Source organism: Tasmannia lanceolata, unplaced genomic scaffold (genome assembly GCF_043159265.1).
Source record: "Tasmannia lanceolata isolate RefF3 unplaced genomic scaffold, GAP_Taslan_0.1 ptg000018l, whole genome shotgun sequence".
Classification (NCBI taxonomy): Eukaryota; Viridiplantae; Streptophyta; class Magnoliopsida; order Canellales; family Winteraceae; genus Tasmannia; species Tasmannia lanceolata.
In genome coordinates this window covers 68,593,904-68,614,657 of record NW_027518695.1, presented here as the reverse complement: position 1 = coordinate 68,614,657, position 20,754 = coordinate 68,593,904, and the positions used below count along the sequence as shown (strand labels likewise).

Sequence of the window (20,754 nt, the reverse complement as noted above, 5' to 3'; positions counted from 1 at the left end):
TCATCAAAACCGTATAGCCACGTGTGATTTTCATGGCTCCACATATAGCCAGATACCTACAATCCCTGGAGTCCAATCAGCCAAACGATACTAAATTCTTCTGTATCTTTGGGACATACGTCATGTCACCCAAAGTACAAACCACTCCATCAAACATATTGATTTTAACCGTTCCAATTCCTGTAAGAACACTACACCTGCTCTTATCTCTTGAAACGTATCAAAATATTCCCTCTTGAAGCATATATGAAGAGAGCATCCTGAATCTATAATCCATTCATCATGAGGAGAAGTATGACTACCTGTGGATACTGGAAGAACATCTTCAATCGTTTGTCCTCAAATCATCCCACCCAACTATTACACGACTTACTCCTGCCCATATTCAGGAGTGGCGTGCCCAAGGATTGTGCTACAATCGCGATGAAAAGTGCACTCCAGAACTTAAATGCAAGACCCAAAAGTTATATCTGATGGAGGGTTCTTGGCCAGAAGAAATAGACGATGAAGAAACTACGAATGAAATTTTGAATTCACATGCTAATCTAGAGGACCAGGTTCTTTGAAGGAAAGGGGGTGATGTTTGCACGACACACCCATAGTTGTAGCATGCTTAGTAGATAGGTATGTAGTTAGTTAGAGAGTTATCTTTTAACTTATCTAAATAAAGTGGATAGTGTTCCATGTGTAGTTTGAGTTGGTAGGAGCTTATTTTAGGAATCTCTAGATTAGTAGAGATATAGATTGGGAGTAATTACGTAATAAAATGGATGATTTGATTTTATTGTGTTTAAAGAAGGGAAGTGATATTTACACCCCTTTTGATCACCAGGGACACCCTGCACCGTGTACGGGGCAATCAAACCCACTGGATCTTTCTGACGTCAAGTAGATTTAGTCACTGATACACTGGCGCCGGGTGTCCCCGTTGATCAAGAGGGGCGTGATCACTTCCCTTAAAGAAGGTTGTCAATGAGAAAACAGGCATATTTCTCCACAAAATAAGCTTTTTCTTCAGGAGGTTTCGATTTCCCTTGAAGCAAAGCGAATAGATGTCAACATTGCTCGAGGAAGAAGAAATCACAGTTCACTGGGATCAATATCTTGGAGGAGGTGATGTAGATTTTCATTAATATTGGAATTTCACGGCGCAAAGGGTTATGATTTTGAGGAAAGATATTGGGATTGCAGTGGTGATCCGACGGGTAGTCGAAGAACAAAATTATACGGGTTTTTTCTCAGGCCGAGATCCGATCGACTTTCCTCTGACACCATGTCGAATTTGATTTTCAATTATTTCTCATAAATTTCATTAACAGTAACATGTGCTTAAATAAGCACCTACAGATAAACATATAAAAAGAAAAAAAAAGAAAAGATTTGGTCAAGATTATCCTAATCCAATATACTTTCCTAATCCAACCCAACTACCAAATATAGTCGAATCTCACCCTCTAATGATCCAACAGTTACAATATATGATTTGATATATCTTAACAAGGTAATTTCTTGCTACCATGGCCATAAGGACCTGTCAATGAATCAGGTCTAGGAGTCTTTAAGATGGAAGAATTGAGGGTAATATGGTCTTGGTTTCACATACATGTCTCGTTTGCCAAAAACAAGAAAAAAAAAACTGCTTTTTACCATTGATAGTAAAAGTAGTTTAATGTATACAACAGCCCCTGTGCTGTCATAGATACATTACAACTGGGAAAGAAAATAGGCGGATTTATCACTTCCCTTCCGTAACCTTGGCCGTTTCAAAAGACAGTGAGATTTTACATGGTGTGAGCCTGTCCATTATTTTTTCCAAAAAAGTACAATACAGCTTACTCCATAGGATGATCCAAACCGTCCATTTGATGGGTCACAACGTAAATAGATTGTGCCCCAAAATCATTTCGATAGAATGATCTCAACCCTCCGATCTATAGAAGTTAACACAATATGATATCTATCACAAGTAAATGATTTTTTTGGCACAACCTTTGTGGCTAATCAAATGGACGGTCTGGATCATCCTATGGTGGAACCCGTACAGTAACTTTTTAAAAATACTAGACCATACGGGCATACACCATATAAAAACTCCCAAAAAGGTAACTACTTCAATTTCTCTAGAAAAATCCAAATCAACGAGACGATATCTAAATTCTAAAACCTAGACGAGTTTCCACATATCCCTTCACACGACCTATTTTTAGAACTTCCACCCCCTCCTTGAAACCTATAAAACCAACCCTAAGTCTCCATCTTTCCTGCAATTAAAACAATATCTCCAAATTCTCAAATTCTCAATGGCTTTCGCCAAAACCCTAGCTCGCCGCTTATTCAATTTCCCCACAAAAAACCCACCTCAAACCCTAACCCATTACTACAAAACCCTAACCCCACCAAACCATTACCGGAAATTTCTCCCCCCGCCGGAACCCGGCGAGAACGGGTTTTTCCGGCCACCGCTTCCGATCGGCGATAAGCTAATCGAAAACCTAAATGGCATGAACCGGGATCGGCTCCGATTCGAAGGACTGACTCACCCGAGTCATCGTCCGAGTGATGTTCCGAGTCAGAATCCTTTAGAAGGGATTTCTGTTAAGGATGCAAAGAAGCTATTGAAGATCGCGCGATTGGAGATTTTGAAAGGGAGGTTGAGATATACACCGAAGAACTGTGTATTGTATTCTGAATTCCTTCAGATATGTGAGGGTTTTGTTGAGGGTTCGAACCCTGAAGAGATTTCAGAGCTCGCAAAGATGTTGGATGAATCTGGTGAGGTCATCGTGTTGGGAAACTTGGTGTTTCTACGGCCAGATCAGGTAATGATTTCTTCCTCGATCCGACGGTTGTCGTTTCTTGATTTAATACATTATATCGAAATTAGGAAGAGCAAAATAGGAAACATAAATCAGCAGAATATGAAAAAGAGAAAATAGAAACCTAGTTCAATATGGGAATCTAATTGTAAGGAAATAATCTAAGAAATCTATTAGGAGACATCCCATAAAATTGAAATGATATAGAGTAGATTAGAATGGCTCCTGTGCAAGGATGACATGGACAAATCGAGAAATGGTTTAAAAAAAAGGAAATAATCTAGGGAAAACTGATTCTAATATTCCCCGCCCTTAATGCCAACCTTGTCCGATTGATGATCTTAGTCAAACTACTTCCACCCTTATCATCATCATCGTCGTGGTCGTAAGGATCACTTGCTGTCTCGATCATCAACAACCTTTTTTGTCCGCAATGATGACCCTTATGCATTTCTCATCACAGTGCCAAATAACCTCTTCGTCGTTCGGTCCTTGAGTTCCTCTTTCGTCAATCGCTTCACATGCATGTTCTGACTTGTGGATTCAATGGGACCTTCTCAAAGCATTTTTTTTTATTTTTTTTATTTTGAGATTGGGGGGATGAGTGGTAGAGCCTGTGTGTAAGAGATAGCTGTTGTCATCTTGCGAGGATGGTACATCTTGACTTCCCATCTAATGTCTAGATGGAGTCCTGCTGCAAACATCCCAACCAATTGGGCTCTAACCAATCTCGAGCTCGATTGGAGAGTAGGTTGAAGCGGCCTTGATACTCCAAGAGAATTGTCATTCGTCTTATTTTTCGTAACTCGTCAGGTGCATCTTCGTACTGCTTCCAAGTAGGAACCCCATGACAGGTTGCTCCAAACCAATCATACCATTGGGTAGCAGCGCTCGCAAGATTGATGGAAGCGATTGCGACCCTAAGATCCTTCGGAGTATATTGTTTTCCAATTAAAAATAAGATCCTTGGATGTCTAATAGAATCGGAAATATTGCTCCGCTCGAGACACCGAATCAATCGGATTTGCTACCATCCCATCGGGGAAACTCTATTTTAATGCGAGTAAAAATTTGATCTTGATCAATATAAGTTTTGCTTCATTGATTCGACAATAATGTCAGTTTCTAGCGCCTTGTTCTAGCGCCTTGTTCAGACCGATCCCTGTGCACAATGGTAGATTCAGACATAAGACCGGTTCTCTCTTTGGTGGCCATCGCCTAGGGAGGATTGAGATTTTGAGAGAGAAATTCTCTATATATCTTTAGCATATTTTCTTTGAGGGTTTGGATTCTTGATTCAACTCATGGATATTCGCAAGCCTTGCATCCAACCTCGCTTCCAATGCTTGTTCTTCTTAGGACTACCCATTCTTGCTTCCAGTAGCTATGGAATAAGCCTTCAAATCCTTGATACCAAGTTCGGTCTTTTGAAGGCCCATGCGAGGCGTTCATTAGGTAAGTGCTCTGATACCAACTTGATAGACCACTATTCTATTAAAACAACAATTAGAGAAGAAGATGATAGAGAAAGAGGGAAACGATGAGTTTCTCCGAGGAAAACTCAATCCTCCAATGTGCTGAAGCACTCTGTGTGATTATTTCCTTGCTAAATAGCCACACGACATCTACATTATATAGAAATTAGGGAGAGCAAAATAGGAAAAATACATCAGCAGAATATGAAAAGGAGAAAATGAAAACCTACCGCAATATGGAAATCTAACTATAAGGAAATAATCTCAGGAAAACTGATTCTAACATTTCTTGAATCATAATGTGGTGCTCTCTGGACCTTGGAAATCACTGGCCAGCGTTTTTTGTGGGCCCTGCTGAAGGTGGATCCCACTAAAGATTGGCCACAGAAGGCGGCATATCAAGGTATCAAAAGGCTTGATAGAATGAGTATGGATCGTACTATAGTGGAGGGTGATTCACTCAATGTGATTAGATGGATGCGTGGAGCGGTGTTGCCGCCTTGGAGATTTTCTTCTATTTTTGATGAAATAGATGATCTAATCTCGGGTTCCTTTATTGGTTTTAATCATGTCAGGAGATCTGCAAATGGGAGAGCGAATTCTTTGGCTAGGGGGGGTTTGCCATGTTGAGTTGGAGTGGTTTGACTTCCTTCCTCCTTGAGTGTGTCTTCTCGTTTTTCTCTGTATTTGTATTATCTCTTGTATTCTTTAGTGGGGTCCATCTCGGCCCTCTCCTTTCTTAATGAATTCAATTTGCCATTTCAAAAAAAAGAAAAAAATGATTGGCCACAGAAATGGTATTAGCGCCCAATTTTGTTTCTTTGCCACCCATACATCTTATATGAAAGGGATGGTTGGCAAATACCAAATCAAGTGGGTGGCAATAATAGCTCCACAAAGTTTTTTTTATGGAAAATTACATCAGCAGTACCATGTTTTGATAATTGCACTAACTCACCTTGTCCAGTATGCTTCAACCGTATTTTACAATTCTCAAAAAGCTATCAGCAGCCTTTGAGATCTGGTTAAAACATATAGAATATAGAACAAGTTGATTTCGTTCCATTATCAAAACATTGTTTTGTGTATATCATTTGCCTATTTTTATTTAATTTTACTTTTCTCAAGTGGGTGGATATATTAGTTTGTTTCCTTATATTTTGCATTTCTTTCTCTGAATCTGGGGCAATCAAATATCGAGATCTAATTTTTATTTTTATTTTTTTATTGTTTTTTGTTCTACAGGAAAAAAAGAGGGTTGTTTTTCGTTGAAACATAGGAGGTTACGTTACGTGTTTGAGATCCTACCAGTTTCAGAAAAAGGCCAAAACATGCCATTTATTTCACTTGAAGTGGCATCCAAAAAGATTAAAAACACAGTGGCTTTTTTTGCAGGTGGCGAAGATGAAAAAGTTATCTCTAATTTTTAAATAATTTTCAGAAGCAAAAATTGCACTTCTCAACCATATTGCCTTGCATTTCACCCCCTTTTTATATTTTTTGAATGGTTTTTTTCATTTCACCCCCTTTTGTTTGTCTTTTGGCTCTGTTTCTTTCAATGTAAAATGACATAAAATTTGGTTTTACACCCACTTTTAAAATTTGTTTTATGCCGATTTTACGTTGAAAGAAACAGAGCCTTCAAAAATTAAACATTATTTTCAAGAAAAAGCAATAAAACAGGGTGAAATGCAGTTACTTTTCGAAGTTTACAAAAACAAATGCTGAAAAGGGGGTCGAAATATCATTTCACTTCTATTTGAGATTATTCGTTTTGCGGGCGCTATGATGGCACGGTTTTAATTTTTCACCAAAATTGACAAGGGATGGAAATGTTTCTGTTTCTATCGCCAACGAAATAATACCAAAACTGAAATGCAACCAAAAGCGTAATTGCATTACTAGTATACTATATCAGTACGTGTTACATAATTATATATACATGAATTGCATGTAAAATGTGGTGTATGCATTATAAATAAATATCTATATGATTGGGGAAGGTCCTATGTTCAGTCCCAGCTTACCTACAAAAAAATATCTATATCAATTACATATGAATTGTGTTATGTATTGAAGCATCAAACATGTGCAACAGCACATGTCACTGGGTGTTCGATTTTATAAAATTATTATGGATGACTATCTTGCTTAAGCGATTGTTTCCCCGTGTATATTTGTGCTTATTCTTTTCTTTTTTTTAAAAATTTCATCTTAGAATTCTATATTGGCATATGTTTCATATGTTTTCATAATTTTATGGGCTTTTGACCAAAATTCTAACTGAAACAGTACACTTCCATTTCCCTAGCGGCGAAAATCGAAAGTTAAAAAACCTTGCATGGGGGCACATTAGAGTGCGACATAGTTCAAACCTTCAAATACTTGCCTGATTGACTCGAGATTTGCTCGAGTAGACTGAACTAGTCCATTTATTCGGTGGTGGGTCAAGTAAAACAATGCCTAGATCAAACTGCACATGTTTTGCTCAAGTGAAATCAGGCGAGTCTTGAGTTGACTAGGTGGGTTTCTGAACTCAACCAAAGTTACTCTCAATTTTTTTTTATGAATAATAAAGTTACTCTCAATTTTATCTGATTTTTTTTATTAATAGGGTTTTTTGGAAATAACAGTATATAATTATCTTTTACTTTGTTTTTTAAATATCTTTTTAGCAACCTCGTTCGAAACAAGTGGGTGTTAGTATCAATTTCAGAAAAGCTTCTCTAGTTTAGCTTTCTTTTATGCTTGATTACAAGATCCATGGCTAGTCCAAGTTCAGTTAGTTCTCCCCTGTTACAAGATTTAATCTTCATTTGTTTTTTAAACTTCACTCAGTTACCTTCAACATCTATCCTTTCCAACATCATACACACTTTTCTCCATAGTAATTATGTGATGCATGAATAGCTTGCTTGACGCCTCAAAACTATACACTTGCTACATTGTTCTGTTTATCCCAACTTGATTATAGTCTGCTGAATTATCCATTTGCAGTTCAGTAATTAGATGATTTTGATTGTTCAATTGGTGTGATTTTTTGTGTATGCCTATTTTACCAGATAAACAATCTCTGTAACGAAACCAGTATATCTTGTCTCGTATTTTGTTCTTCATATTTTTTATTTTTCTAACCTTGATCCTTAACCCAATTCTACTTGGAAGTCCTTATCCAATGCTCACCTTTCTTTCAGGTCATAAAAGCAATGGGGCTGGTGATTCCTCTATCTATATCCCAACCAAACGACCCAAGGAGGAAAGAGCTTGAAAAGATGGAGAAGGAGAAGGTGGCGATCGATGAGAGAGCAGAGGCCATGGTCAGGAGGGAGCTGTGGTGTGGATTGGGCTTCCTTGTCTTACAGACGGCCGGGTTCTTTAGGCTAACCTTTTGGGAACTTTCATGGGATGTCATGGAGCCAATTTGCTTCTATGTGACCTCCATTTACTTCATGGCTGGGTACACCTTCTTTCTCAGGACTTCGAAGGACCCTTCTTTCGAAGGGTACTTCGAAAGCCGGTTCAGCGCTAAACAGAGGCACCTTATGAAGGCTAAGAAATTCGACGTCGAGACGTTCAACGAGCTTCGCAGAGCCTTTGATTCTTCAGAATTTTCTTCTTTCTCTTCCTCTCATGATAGTCATAGGAGAACATTGATTGGTGCTGATATGCATCATTAAACACCCTGATTGAAGGTTTTTTGGATAAAGGAAGAGGGCATAAACATACAAGAGGGAAAAAAGAGATAAACAAATATATCTTTTGGCGTAGGGGTCTTGCAATTTTCTTGGCTCGGTTACAGAAGAACTAACCATTTCTAACACCAACATTATAAATTCAGGAACACTTACTTTTGGAATGATGTAATTCTTTTTTTTTGTAGGAGGTTTTTTAAGGTTCTGAGAAAAGCAAACATCACCCAAATCTCTGGTCTGAGAAAAGAAAAATATGGCTTCCTTGACATCATCCTAAATGCAGCCAAAATAGCATTCAACCAAACTAAATCAGGCATATAAAGAAGGTCCTTCATGCATATTCATTACTTCCACTTTTTTATGTGCATGTGTATAAGCAAAATACCAGCCACAAAATTTTTCATTGGCCAAATTTTACATACATTATTGGGAGTTGCCTTGTTTTCAAGTCTTCTATAACCTAATATAACTACACCAGCTAGGTTTTGAAAATTTAGAGGGAAGCTAAAATAATAAACAGACAATGTTCTTTTAGGTTTTATAAAGACCCATGCAATAAGACCTCCTACAAGAAAACCTGGTTTTATAAAGACATGTGCAATAAGACCTCTACAAATAAACCTACGTCCAAAAAGAGGAACAAGGAGCGCAACAGAAGACGGTTCTCCTGTGGGAAAAGAGAGCAGAGAGAAGAAAAAACTAAGGGTAAGTGATATATTCACTCTTTTTTAATTGGGACAGCCCCCTCATGTATTTACGACTACTCTTTTACACTAGAAGGGTTGCACCACTTAGAAGAGAGTGAGTATATCATGTTCCCAAATTAAGGGGTAGAGGTATTCTCTTAGTTTTCTAGCTTGACAACTAGGAAAAGGAATGGCATTCCTCGCTTGGATGAGAGGTAAGAGCGAGGTCTCTGGGCAAAACAAAAGAGGACATCAAAAAGGGTTGCAAGGAAATAAGGCCAACGAAATGACCCATATTGCCTACGGTCTAAGGATGGCCAAAGGGATACCAACAGAATTATCATGGTCCAAAAAATACCATAATGGGCTGGGTGGCAAAGCAGCCGATTGGTAGATATAATCAAGGTTTTAAATTTCTGTTTCAGAACCGAAACCGAAATTTCAGACGAAAATCTATCGAAATCAAATAAAGTAATATTTTATCCCGTACAAAATTTCAGGAAGATATTAAATAATGAATAGAATCCAGATTTTTTGGTGATATTCCTAAAATTTCGGTTTAATTTCAGGGATCAAAATTTCGGTCGAAATTTTGTAACGTTTCGAGTTTACTCAATTTCGGATTTGGGTCAAAATTTAAAACCTTGTATATAGTGACTGCCAATGTTGGCGTTAAACAGAAAGAAGATTGGAGAACATATTGTCCATACAGAGACCATAACTGCTGGCATTGGGACTGTGAATGTATACATTGACTCATTTATTTCTCCTTGTTAAGTATCTACAACTATACAATTTGATGAAATGAGATTGCTGTCCAAGAGAGAAAGATAAGTAGAAGAGGGAGAAACTAATCTTCAATATGCAATATAGTTAAGGGATATACTCACACTTTATAATGGTTCTAAAGTCACACCCTTTTCCAGCATTTTCACCCCTTTGTTGCTTTTTGTCTCGTCCTAAAAAGAGGTGGAAATATCATTCTTCATATAATCACATTCTCATACTTTTCCTTTCTGGGTTTGGTGAGCATGAATGGGATGTTTACCTTTCTATGATAACATCACTAATAATGACAACCATTCATTCAATGAAAGATGCCAAATCAGAAGGATCTCTTGGAGATTTTATATGATCTCCAATAAAATAGAGAGAGAGAGAGGGTGCATCTCAATAAGTAATTTCTTTAAACTCTTCCTGCTAATAGGAATCTCAATCGTCTGCTCTACTCTAATTTCAGCTTCAAAAATCATTCACTTACAAACACATGGTGAATAAGCCAATGACATCTACAGGAGAAAAAAAAGCCAGAAGAATTGGTAGATGGCAACAAAAAATCTAGAATCCCTTACAAACCATATTCAAGAGTCAAGACTAGTAGTTGAATAAAAAATGTCGGCAGCAGACAAAAATGGGCCAAAGCAAACGTGTAGACCCAGCAACCATCTCCCATCTCTCTTTGCACGAAACAACCAAACAAGAAAAAAAAAACCCATTAACAAAACAAAGACATAAACCACAAAAGAAGTATAATTACCTCATCTATCTACTTTTTTTGTTTATTCTGTTGAATGACAACATATCTACCATCTATACAGAAGGATTCTTTGATTCCCCCCTCCAAAATCATTACACATTGCTAAACACTGTAAAAAAAAAACTTGATACCAAATATCAGGAATCTCTTTTAGAGATCTTTCTTCACCTCTTGAACAGAGCTTGAATGGCCTGAATGGCTAGAAGAATCATCATCAGTTAACTTGCTCTTCTTGAGATACATCTTTACATAAAAATTCAATGACAAAACCAACAAAGCCCCATTCAAAACTGAATTGAAAACCCAAGCTCCAATCCCATTACACCCTTCTTTCCTAAAATGCAAACACAAAACCCCAAGATGACAAACAAGGTGACACCCAAGTAACAATAGCTGACAATTCAATATCACCGGAAAACAAGCGCCGGGGAGCCCGACCGCGACCCAAAAACGGTACCCATAAACCACTGAATAAACCAAAGTGGTCGATAAAATTGCGATTAATTGGAAAGATTGAGTGAATTCAAGCCATAAGAATGACATACATATGAGAATTGAGTGATGAAATAGGCGAAAAAAGGTTAATTTTCGTCGTTTGAGGATCGAAAAGAAGGTGCGAAAAAGCTGGAGGAATCTAGAGAGGTAGAAAATATATGACCAAAAGAAAACACGGCCCGTGGGTCGAGTACCAAGTGGGAAGCAAAGGAGCCATTGGAGTGGTGTCTTAGACCGGCGCCATAACCATCGGGTGTCACGAATTTCGGACCCAACTGAGAGGAGCATTCCCGCAAAGATTCCGGCTGAGATTAAGGCCATTGCGAGGCTATGAATGGCCGGAATTGGTCCGAGGGGGACCGGATTCCGGCGGCGGAAAAGGACTAGAATGAGATGGAGGAATAATGAGATGATTAGATGAAGTGATAGGAAGGTAACTAGGAATGACCAAGTGGAGCCCCATGATTGGGTATGAGTCCATCTGAATGTGATGATTGACGGGTGCTCTGAAAGCCAATATGTTAGGCTTTGAGCCATAGAAAATCCCATCTAAAGATCAAAAGACTACTCAAAACCTCAAAGCTTTGCTCTTCTCTTATTCCTCTTGTTCTTGTTTTTGAGGTTTTTCTTACTTGTATAGGGTTTTAGGGATGAAAAAAAAGCAGGGTTTCCTTCTATTTTCTTGTGGAATTTGAGGGAGAGAGGGAAAGGTTTAGAAGACAGAGGGTGGTCTTTGATTTTCCAAGAAGGTGGGCGGCTAAGTGGAGTCTGGTGAAATATCTTAAGAGGGCACGTGGAGAATTCTGATTAGATAACAGATATGAAATCTTAGCCGCCCATTTATATTTTATTGGTCATGAGATTGGAGGGAGGACGTAGTCTTAGCGCGTAAGATAAGGTGTGTTGCACATGTGTGTTTTGGGTTGGGGGTGTTATCTGAAAAATGATATCAACACGACTAGGGTTTTATTAATTGCAGAAACCTAGTTTGTCTTTTCTATTTTGATTGGCTTGTGAGAGTTTTTTGGGAACTGTAATAACCTTTTGATAGCTCTTTAAATAGTAAAAGACAAGATGGTTTAGTGCAAATATTAAAAAAGGTTGGCAAAACTACCTTCCTGTGCCATATGGCATGTACAGCCCTTTAAATACTGAAAGACAAGAAAATTGAGTGGAAATATCAAAACATTAGAGCGCTGATATTGTTTCCCTTTTCTCAATTATGAATTATCTTTCACTAAAAAAACACTTTTTTGGTCTTTATATAAAGGGAAGTGATATACTCACCCCTTTCTTACCGAGGCAGCCTTCTCTAGTGTATTTACAACTACTCTTTTTACACTACAAGGGGGGTGCTGCGGGGAAGAAAATGAGGTGAAGAATGAAAATGGGTTGCCTCTAAATGTCGGCCTTTTTGGGCTGGTCGCCATTGTTTGGTGATAGGCCACAGCGCACTTACTTGTAGGGCTGCAACTCGGGTCGGGTTTTGGAGAACCCAACCCTACCCGAGAAATATCTCGGGTCGGGTCGGGTTTTTTTTCGGAAAACCCACGATTCCCAAACCCGGCCCTACCTATGATCAATCTTGGGTCGGTTCGGGTCGGGTCGGGTTTTTTCACGTTGACGCAAATTTTTAAGGAAAATTCTTGTTTGGCAAGGCAACTCAACTCATAGAAGCAGAAATTACACTCACATTACACTTGAATCAAACAATGATGTAATTACACTCACATCTAGACCTGGCAAACGGGTGGGCCGGGCCGGGTCAACCCGCGGGTGCGGGTCATACGGGTCGGGTTATCAAATGACCCGCATTTTTGCGGGTCAAAATTCTCGTGACCCGCGGGCACCCGCAAATATGGGATTGTAATCACTATTTTGATTTGACAGCATATAATTTTCCTGTAACTGTCATAACATTCTACATTCTACAGGTTATTTGTATTTTTTTGGTAATTTTACAATCTATCACCATTTCTACGTAATTTTTCATCTAACACTTTATATTTTCGCTATTTTACTTTTTCTGGTGTAATGATTACTTTTTTTTACCTTTTTACATTTGCTACCAACATTTTCGATGAGCGTATATGTGCACCCACAATGCCCACTTGCCGAGAAATTACCAAAAGAGAAGCTTGATAGCAAATTATAATAAAATAAAAATCACATTGAAATGTTAACAACACTACTGGCCACTCTCACTTTATTAAAAGTATGGTATGGCCCACACCATAGGATGATCCAAACCGTCCATTAGATGGGCCATAGCCTAAATAGGTTATGCTTCCAAAATCATTTCCATAGGATGATCCTATCCCTCCAATCTTGATGTTAGAGGGTTGATCCTAACCCTCTATAGATCGGAGGGTTAGAATCAACCGATGGAAATAATTTTGGAGCATAACCTATTTAGGGTACGGCCCATCTAATGGACGGTTTGGATAATCCTAGGGTGCCGGACATACCGTACTTTTTATAAAGTGAGGAGTCCCTCATAAAAAAACAAACAGCGTGAGTGAGGATAACATTCTCACAAAAATTTAAACATACTGTTAAAATGCGGGTGCCCGCGGGTTGACCCGACCCGACCCGTGTTTTTGCGGGTTGGGTCACCCGCGGGTTGATTTTTCACAGGTCACGAAAACTTAGACCCATGCCCGCAAATTTGTGGGTGGGCCGGGTCAACCCGCGGGCACGGGTCACTTTTGCCAGGTCTACTCACATCACACTTGAATCAAACAATGCTGTAATCAAACAATGTTGTAATTACAATCAAACAATGCTGAATCAAACACTTGAATCAACTCAACTCATAGAAGCAGAAATTACACTCACATACAGTAACAGTGGGTGCGTGGGTTTTCACTTTTAACTTTGGGATAATTACATTTACACCCCCTCTAGTTTCTAACACATCCACTTCCACCCCTATAGTTTAAAACGTGACAAATACACCCCTGTAGTTTCAATTTGTTTAAGGTTTGCCCCCTCAGCTGAAGGTTCGTCCATAGATTGAAGGGTAGGATGATCCGATGGAGCTGATTTTTTGGGCACACCATATCTATGTCAGGACCCATCAAATGAACGCTTTGGATCATCCAAATAATGTGGGCCCCTACCCGAATCCAAACACTACCAAAAAATCATCCAAATAATGTGGGCCCACATTGTTTGGATGATCCAAAGCGTTCATTTGATGGGTCCTGACATAGTTAGGGTGTGCCCAAAAAATTAGCTCCATCGGATCATCCTAACCCTTCAATCTATGGACGAACCTTCAGCTGAGGGGGCCTACCTTAAACAAATTGAAACTACAAGGGTGTATTTGTCACGTTTTAAACTATAGGGGTGGAAGTGGATGTGTCAGAAACTAGAGGGGGTGTAAATGTAATTACCCCTTTAACTTTTAACTAACAATAGAAAAAAATGTACATACTATAACTTATGTAACTCGGGTCGGGTCGGGTCGGGTCGGGCCCCTTGAAACCCGGCTCGACCCGAGATTCATGCGGGCTTTTGAATGCTGAACCCGGCTCGACCCGAAACCCATGAAACCTAAACCTGACTCAGGCTATTTTCGGGTCGGGTCGATGCGGGTCGGGTTTTACCCGGCTCGAGTTGCAGCCCACTTACTTGGGTAATGAGTGCATTCGGTTGAAATCATTGCATTTGATGTAAGCTTTGGGCTTCCAATCTTAGATGATATTTTGCATAATCTCTCCCGATGATGTTTTGAGTTTAATTTCATTAGTGAGGGGCTGATTTGCCCTAACTTGAATGCAAAGCCTTGTGTAGTTAAGCCTAGGGGTGGACATGGTTCGGGTTTGTTCGGTTCGGGGTATCCCCAGAACTGAACCAATCCCTATCGGTTCCCAATATTGAGAACCAGAACCGAACCAGAACCGATCTTGATCGGGTTGGTTCAGATCGGTTCTGGGTTTACCAAACATTTTATTTATTTATTTTTGCTGAAGGATATAACAGTTAAAACAATCAAAAGCCAAACAGGAAGTGAAACCCTTCATTGGCTAACCCTCAAACTTTCTTTGATCTTGGCCATCCATTTGAAGTGAAACCCTCAATGGCCATTAGCCAAGATCAATTTCTCTCTTGAATTTCATGAAAAAATCCAATTAGCCCCACCCCCTTCTTCCAAATTTAGCCCCCCTCTTCTCTTATTTTTTAATGAAAAAAAAATAAAAAATTCTTAGTTTTAACACTCCCTTCCAGCCTCGCTCGATCCAATGGCCTATATCTGCTTAAGTTTGAAAATATAAAATTATATATATATATATATATATATATATATATATATATATATATAGAGAGAGAGAGAGAGAGAGAGAGAGAGGCTTCTACACACAAGTGTAGATAAGTTATCTACACACTAGCCTAAAATACAGTGGGGACCCACATTGTTTGGGTGATCCAAACCATTCATTTGATGGGCCCTCACATAGATAGGGTGTGCCCAAAAAGTCAGCTTCATAGGATCATCCTAACCCTTCGAACCGTGGAGGCAAAAAATGTACACATTTGTGAATGTTTATACATCCATTTTACCTCCACAAATCATTGGGTCGGGATGATCCTATGGAGCTGATTTTTTGTAGACACCATATCTATGTGAGGGCCAATCAAATGAATGGTTTGGATCACCCAAACAATATGCCCTCCACTGTATTTTAAGCTAGTGTGTAGAAAACTTATCTACACTTGTGTGTAGAACACAATATGCCCTCCACTGCTAATGTTAGCGTAAAACAAGGGTGAGCCACATTGTTGGGCTGATCCTAAGCATTCATTTGAAAGGCCCAATCATGGATGGGCTGTGTACCAAAAATCAGCTTCATTAGATCATCATAGGATGTCCATTTGTGGGGGTGAAAATGGACAGATACTGTTTTTCCACTAATCTGCCCATTTTTCCACCTCACAAATGGACACCCTAAGATGATCCAATGAAGCTGATTTTTTGTAGACCCTATCCATGAAAGGGCCTTCCAAATGAATGCTTTGGATCCCCCCAACAATGTGAGCCCACCTTGTTCTATGCGAACGTTAGCGGGTAAGCTTACCCGCTAACCTTATCAGGATCCCTTTCCTTATATATATATATAGTTTGGTTTGGTTCTGGATCCTAGGACCCCAAACCCAGAACCGAACCAAAAACTGATGGTTCTAAAAATTTTGGACCCAAAACCGAACCACATATTTTCATAACCGAACCGAACCAAATAGGCCAGTTCGGATCGGTTCTTCGGGTTGGACCCGAACCATGTCCATCTCTATTTAAGCCCGGTTGCCTCGGTGTTTTGTGTGTCAATATATAAGGGTTTTCTGATCAAACTAGCTATCCTACTCAAGAAATGGGGACCAAAACTTGAGGTGCAATCCCGGTAACCGAATCCACACAAGAGCTTCAGTGAGCTGTTTCTTCTCGACGGAGGTATCCGGGTCCCAACGAATAAGGGGTCTGTCGCTGTAGTTGGGGCTGGGATGTTGCATCAAAGCAACTGTCTCAATCATCAAGCACATATGTCATGTTTGCACCGAGTCATGGTCATTATTGTTCGTTAAGACAAGATCATCTTGCCAGTTGATCTCATTATATATATATATATATATATATTAGCATGAGCGCCCCTTATATAAGCTTATATGAGGTGACGGCTAGAAACACAGCGGGCTCACATTTTTAAGGTAATCCAAACCATTCATGTGATAGGCCCTGACATAGGACAGAACCACCTTATTTTACATTTTTTTAACCAATTGTCAAAGGCTATTACAATTCCAAAGATAATCTTAGCAACCAATCATAGAAGTGTAAAACATAGACAGTCTCCCATCACCCCATTATAAAAAATGGTCCTGTGAATTTCAATGGGAAATCCTTAGATCTAGACGTTGCGGTAGGGAGAGTTTTATTATAATATCATTGAGAATAATATATACACTCCTTCAAGGTAGGCCTTTACTATGCATACAGGATAAATGAAGAATAAATGAAGAATTCAACCATTGGATTGACTCCTCCTACCTTACAGATCTGAGAGCCAATGGGTAGACTCTTTCCTGGAATAACAGCTCTAAATCAGGAAATTGGAAACTTAGAAGACTTGATCGTGCTCTGGTAAACTCTGAATGGCTTGTCAATTACCCTAGATCCTTTAACGCTTATCACCACTATGGCCTTTCCGACCATTCTCCCCTTATAATCCAATTTGACAACGCCACTACCAATAGCAAAATTCCCTTCAGATTCCTATCTATGTGGCTAGAAGACTCCTCTGTGTATGAATGTGTGCAAAGGGCTTGGCAAACCCCAGTTATAGGATCCCCTTTGTACCGTGTTACTCAAAAACTTAAGGAGGTCAAAAAAGCTTTGAAAACTTGGAACCATGATGTATTCGGAAGAATTGACATCCAGGCCCCTCTTCTTCGCCAGCAGTTAGATGTCATCCAATGCCAGATAGCCAGCTCTCCAACCGACATAAACCTGAGAAATGCAGAAGAGATCATGAAGGACTCTTATATCAAAATGGCTAGGAAAGAAGAGATTTTTTTCAAGCAGAAATCCAGAGTCCAATGGCTGGCCCTTGGAGATTCTAACTCTGCTTTTTTCCACTCTGCTATGGTGGCTCGTCGCAACAAAAACAGTATCCAAGGCACTATTACTCCTGATGGCTCCTACTCCTCAGATCCAGAGGTAATCTCAAATGTAATGGTGGACTTCTTCAACAATATTCTCAACTCAAATGGCCTCAACCCCGAAGCCCATAGCATTCCTGACCCTATTAGAATCCTCTCCCCCAATCAGATTGAGGCCTTATCCAAACCATTCTCCATGGATGAAATCAGGGAAACCATCTTTGCATCTGATGGAAGCAAAGCCCCCGGCCCAGATGGTTTCAATGGTGATTTTTATAAATCTTTTTGGTACCTCATCAAAGAAGACATCACTGAGGCCATCCTTTCTTTTTTCATTAAAGGAAAGATGCTCCCGGAACTAAATTGCACCTTCATTACCCTTGTCCCTAAATCCCCTGATGCCTCCTCCCCTGAGAATTACCGTCCCATTGCCCTCTGCAACTTTCTATACAAAATCATCTCCAAACTGATGGCAAATAGGCTTAAATTGATCATGGATAACCTAATTAGCCCTTTCCAGTCGGCTTTCATCCAAGGTAGGACCATTCAAGACAACATTCTTCTCTCCCACGACCTTTGCCACAATTTCCATAGGAAAAACTCTACAAAAGCAATGTGAATTAAAATGGACCTCCGAAAGGCTTTTGATAGTGTGAACCACCACTTCCTGATCACCTTCCTCACAAAAATTGGTTTTCCAAACATCTGGTGCCTATGGATCCACCAATGCATTTCCACTCCCACATTCTCAATCTTGGTTAACGGATCCCCTCAAGGATTTTTCAAATCCTCTAATGGTCTTAGACAAGGAGATCCTCTCTCCCCCCTTCTCTTTTGCTTTGTCATGGAAATGCTTTCTTGCCTCCTTGAATCCTTCCTCTCTTCTGGCAAAATATCCTCCCCCTTCGTTAGAAAAGAGCTCACCATTTCCCACCTTTTTTTCGCTGACGATGTAATGATTTTTGCTTCCTCAATCCCCTCTTGTGCTGCCGGGATCATTAGATGTCTCAACAAATTCAAATCTTTCTCTGGTCTCGAATTTAACCCTGCAAAAAGTGAAATTTTTTTTCCAGGTTCAGTAAATAGCACTAGAAGAGCAGTTTGCACCATCCTTCGGATGAGTGAAGGCTCATTGCCTATCAAGTACTTGGGACTTCCCCTTATCACCTCTAGACTCACAGCTGCTGACTGCCTCCCCATCTTGGAAAAAATTCAAAAGCGGATCTTTGTCTGGACCAACAAGAGCCTCTCAAGAGCAGGTAGGGCAGAACTTATCAAATCTGTATTAAGCACCTACCAGGTCTACTGGTCGGCGGCTTTTCACATTCCCTGCTCTGTCCTGGAAAAAATTGAGAAAATTTTCAGAGATTTCTTCTGGTCGGGTTGCAAAAGGGAGAGGAAATGGCATAATATTTCCTGGGAGACCATATGTAATCCGAAGAGAGAAGGTGGGCTGGGGATCAGAAGCCTGATAGATATGAATAGAGCTGCTCAAATTAAACAACTATGGCACATTCTCAATGGGAAAAACATCCCCTGGGTCAGATGGTTTGATCTAAAATACCTCAGGAACAGAAGTATCTGGAGCATCAAAATGCCCAGCAACCCATCCTGGGCTGCCAGAAGTATCATCAATGCTAGATCCTTTATCCTCCCGAATGTCTGCTACATCGTAAACCCTCTCTCAAAGCTGAACTTTTGGAATGACCCCTGGCACCCAAATGGGCCGATTTCATCTCAAACATCCGTCCTCTCCAACTTCATTCCCCCTTCTGCTTTCGTTCTCAGAACTTTCGAAGAAGGTTGGTGGAATATGATCCTGACTCTGCCCCAACTTTGGGAGTTCAAAATGATTTTAGATGGTGCTCTCTTCTCTGACAACTTGGATTCTAAAATCATTTGGAAACCCGAAGCCTCTGGAAAATTCTCTTTCCGTAGCGCTTGGAACACAATCAGACCCCCAAAACCAGAAGTCCAGTGGGCATCGTCCATTTGGTTCCCGGGCCACATTCCGAAATTCAGTACTACCGCTTGGTTGGCTATGCAAAATAGGCTCAGCACAAAAGATAACCTTCACTTCTTAGGTCCATGGAGGAACAAATCCTGCTCCCTCTGTTATACTGAACCCGAATCAGCTGATCACCTCTTCTTCAACTGCAGTTTCACTGCCTGGATATGGAGGGCAATCCTTAGGCGTATATCTGATCGCAAGAAGCAGAAACGATCCCTACCTGAAGAAGAACTATGGCTCAGAAGGAAATTCAGATCGAAAGGACAATCATATAGCTTCATCCGAATTCTGTTCACCTCTGCCATTCATTTCATTTGGCAGGAAAGAAATAGCAGAGTGCATGAAAATACCTATATTCTAGGTTATCTTTTGTGCTGAGCCTATTTTGCATAGCCAACCAAGCGGTAGTACCGAATTTCGGAATGTGGCCCGGGAACCAAATGGACGATGCCCACTGGACTTCTGGTTTTGGGGGTCTGATTGTGTTCCAAGCGCTACGGAGAGAGAATTTTCCAGAGGCTTCGGGTTTCCAAATGATTTTAGAATCCAAGTTGTCAGAGAAGAGAGCACCATCTAAAATCATTTTGAACTCCCAAAGTTGGGGCAGAGTCAGGATCATATTCCACCAACCTTCTTCGAAAGTTCTGAGAACGGAAGCAGAAGGGGGAATGAAGTTGGAGAGGACGGATGTTTGAGATGAAATCGGCCCATTTGGGTGCCAGGCGTCATTCCAAAAGAACATGATATTCAGAGTAGCTAGAGAAAAAATCCTTTTTCTCAAGCTGGATGACATATCAACTGAAGAAAACTTCAAAATCTCAGAAATTTGGAACTTGCCATGCTTCTCCAGATCCCCTCAACTGAAATCATGCTCATGGATTCCTCCTCAACCCGACTCCCTTAAGCTAAATGCTGATGCTTCGTTGGCTAATGGTGAAGGAAGCATTGGAGGGCTTCTTCGCAACAGTAATGGTAACCATGTGAGCCTCTACTCTATTGATTATCCAGCAGCAAGTCTCTGCTCGTCCTCCATCTCTGAACTAGAAATAGAAGCAATTTTCAGGGGCCTCCAACTTGTTGATCCGAATCGCTGTAATCTCCTATGGATAGAATCTGATTCCCTTGTAGCTGTCAAAGTTCTGCAGAAGGAAATCACATGCCCATGGAGGAAAATCATAACCCTGGAAAAAATTGAGCTTTTGCTAACCAGCTTCAGGTCCTGGACCATTTCTCACATCTGGAGAGAAGGGAATAAGGCTGCAGATTATCTCTCAAAGACTACTTGCCCTCTCAAAGGCCACCCTATAAATGCTATCGACCTTCCTCAGGAACTGCTCTCTATTGTATTAGAAGACTCCTCTGGAGCTATTTATTTTCGTATGTAA

General features: G+C 40.1%; 4 protein-coding genes and 1 non-coding gene across 6 annotated transcripts; 4 read left to right on the top strand and 1 right to left on the bottom strand.

Annotated features, from left to right (window-relative positions):
* Positions 1 to 2,144: 2,144 nt before the first annotated feature.
* Positions 2,145 to 8,170, top strand: LOC143849686 (calcium uniporter protein 3, mitochondrial-like). 2 transcript variants are annotated; one of them, XR_013235769.1, is made up of 3 exons: positions 2,686 to 2,819; positions 6,603 to 6,813; positions 7,486 to 7,622. XR_013235769.1 is itself a non-coding variant. In XM_077358829.1 (2 exons), the coding sequence occupies exons 1-2, from the start codon at positions 2,301 to 2,303 to the stop codon at positions 7,966 to 7,968; spliced, it is 1,002 nt and encodes a 333-aa protein (XP_077214944.1). In that variant the 5' UTR covers positions 2,145 to 2,300; the 3' UTR covers positions 7,969 to 8,170. The 2 variants fall into 2 exon arrangements, 1 of the variants encoding a protein (XP_077214944.1); XM_077358829.1 differs by lacking the exon at positions 6,603 to 6,813 and having other exon boundaries at positions 2,145 to 2,819; positions 7,486 to 8,170.
* Positions 2,985 to 3,087, top strand: LOC143852143 (U6 spliceosomal RNA). The gene has a single exon (XR_013236712.1). It is a non-coding gene; the product is annotated as a U6 spliceosomal RNA (small nuclear RNA).
* A 2,011-nt stretch (positions 8,171 to 10,181) lies between the features above and the next one.
* On the bottom strand, positions 10,182 to 11,459 carry LOC143849687 (fatty acid elongase 3-like). Its single transcript, XM_077358830.1, has one exon. The coding sequence runs from the start codon at positions 11,248 to 11,250 to the stop codon at positions 10,357 to 10,359; it is 894 nt and encodes a 297-aa protein (XP_077214945.1). The 5' UTR covers positions 11,251 to 11,459; the 3' UTR covers positions 10,182 to 10,356.
* Positions 11,460 to 16,978: 5,519 nt separating this feature from the next.
* On the top strand, positions 16,979 to 19,747 carry LOC143850655 (uncharacterized). Its single transcript, XM_077359878.1, has 2 exons — positions 16,979 to 17,894; positions 18,432 to 19,747. Exons 1-2 carry the CDS (start codon positions 16,979 to 16,981, stop codon positions 19,745 to 19,747), a joined length of 2,232 nt encoding a protein of 743 aa, XP_077215993.1.
* A 362-nt stretch (positions 19,748 to 20,109) lies between these two features.
* Positions 20,110 to 20,754, top strand: LOC143850654 (uncharacterized). Its single transcript, XM_077359874.1, has one exon. The coding sequence runs from the start codon at positions 20,110 to 20,112 to the stop codon at positions 20,752 to 20,754; it is 645 nt and encodes a 214-aa protein (XP_077215989.1).

Excerpts from the sequence above, each read along its gene's own strand:
- LOC143849686 (XM_077358829.1), top strand. The coding sequence starts at position 2,301 with ATGGCTTTCGCCAAAACCCTAGCTCGCCGCTTATTCAATTTCCCCACA. Across the intron at positions 2,820-7,485 it reads TGTTTCTACGGCCAGATCAG|GTCATAAAAGCAATGGGGCT; the intron begins GTAATGATTTCT and ends CCTTTCTTTCAG.
- LOC143849687 (XM_077358830.1), bottom strand. The coding sequence starts at position 11,250 with ATGGGATTTTCTATGGCTCAAAGCCTAACATATTGGCTTTCAGAGCAC.
- LOC143850655 (XM_077359878.1), top strand. The coding sequence starts at position 16,979 with ATGTGGCTAGAAGACTCCTCTGTGTATGAATGTGTGCAAAGGGCTTGG. Across the intron at positions 17,895-18,431 it reads CCAGTCGGCTTTCATCCAAG|GTTCAGTAAATAGCACTAGA; the intron begins GTAGGACCATTC and ends TTTTTTTTCCAG.
- LOC143850654 (XM_077359874.1), top strand. The coding sequence starts at position 20,110 with ATGATATTCAGAGTAGCTAGAGAAAAAATCCTTTTTCTCAAGCTGGAT.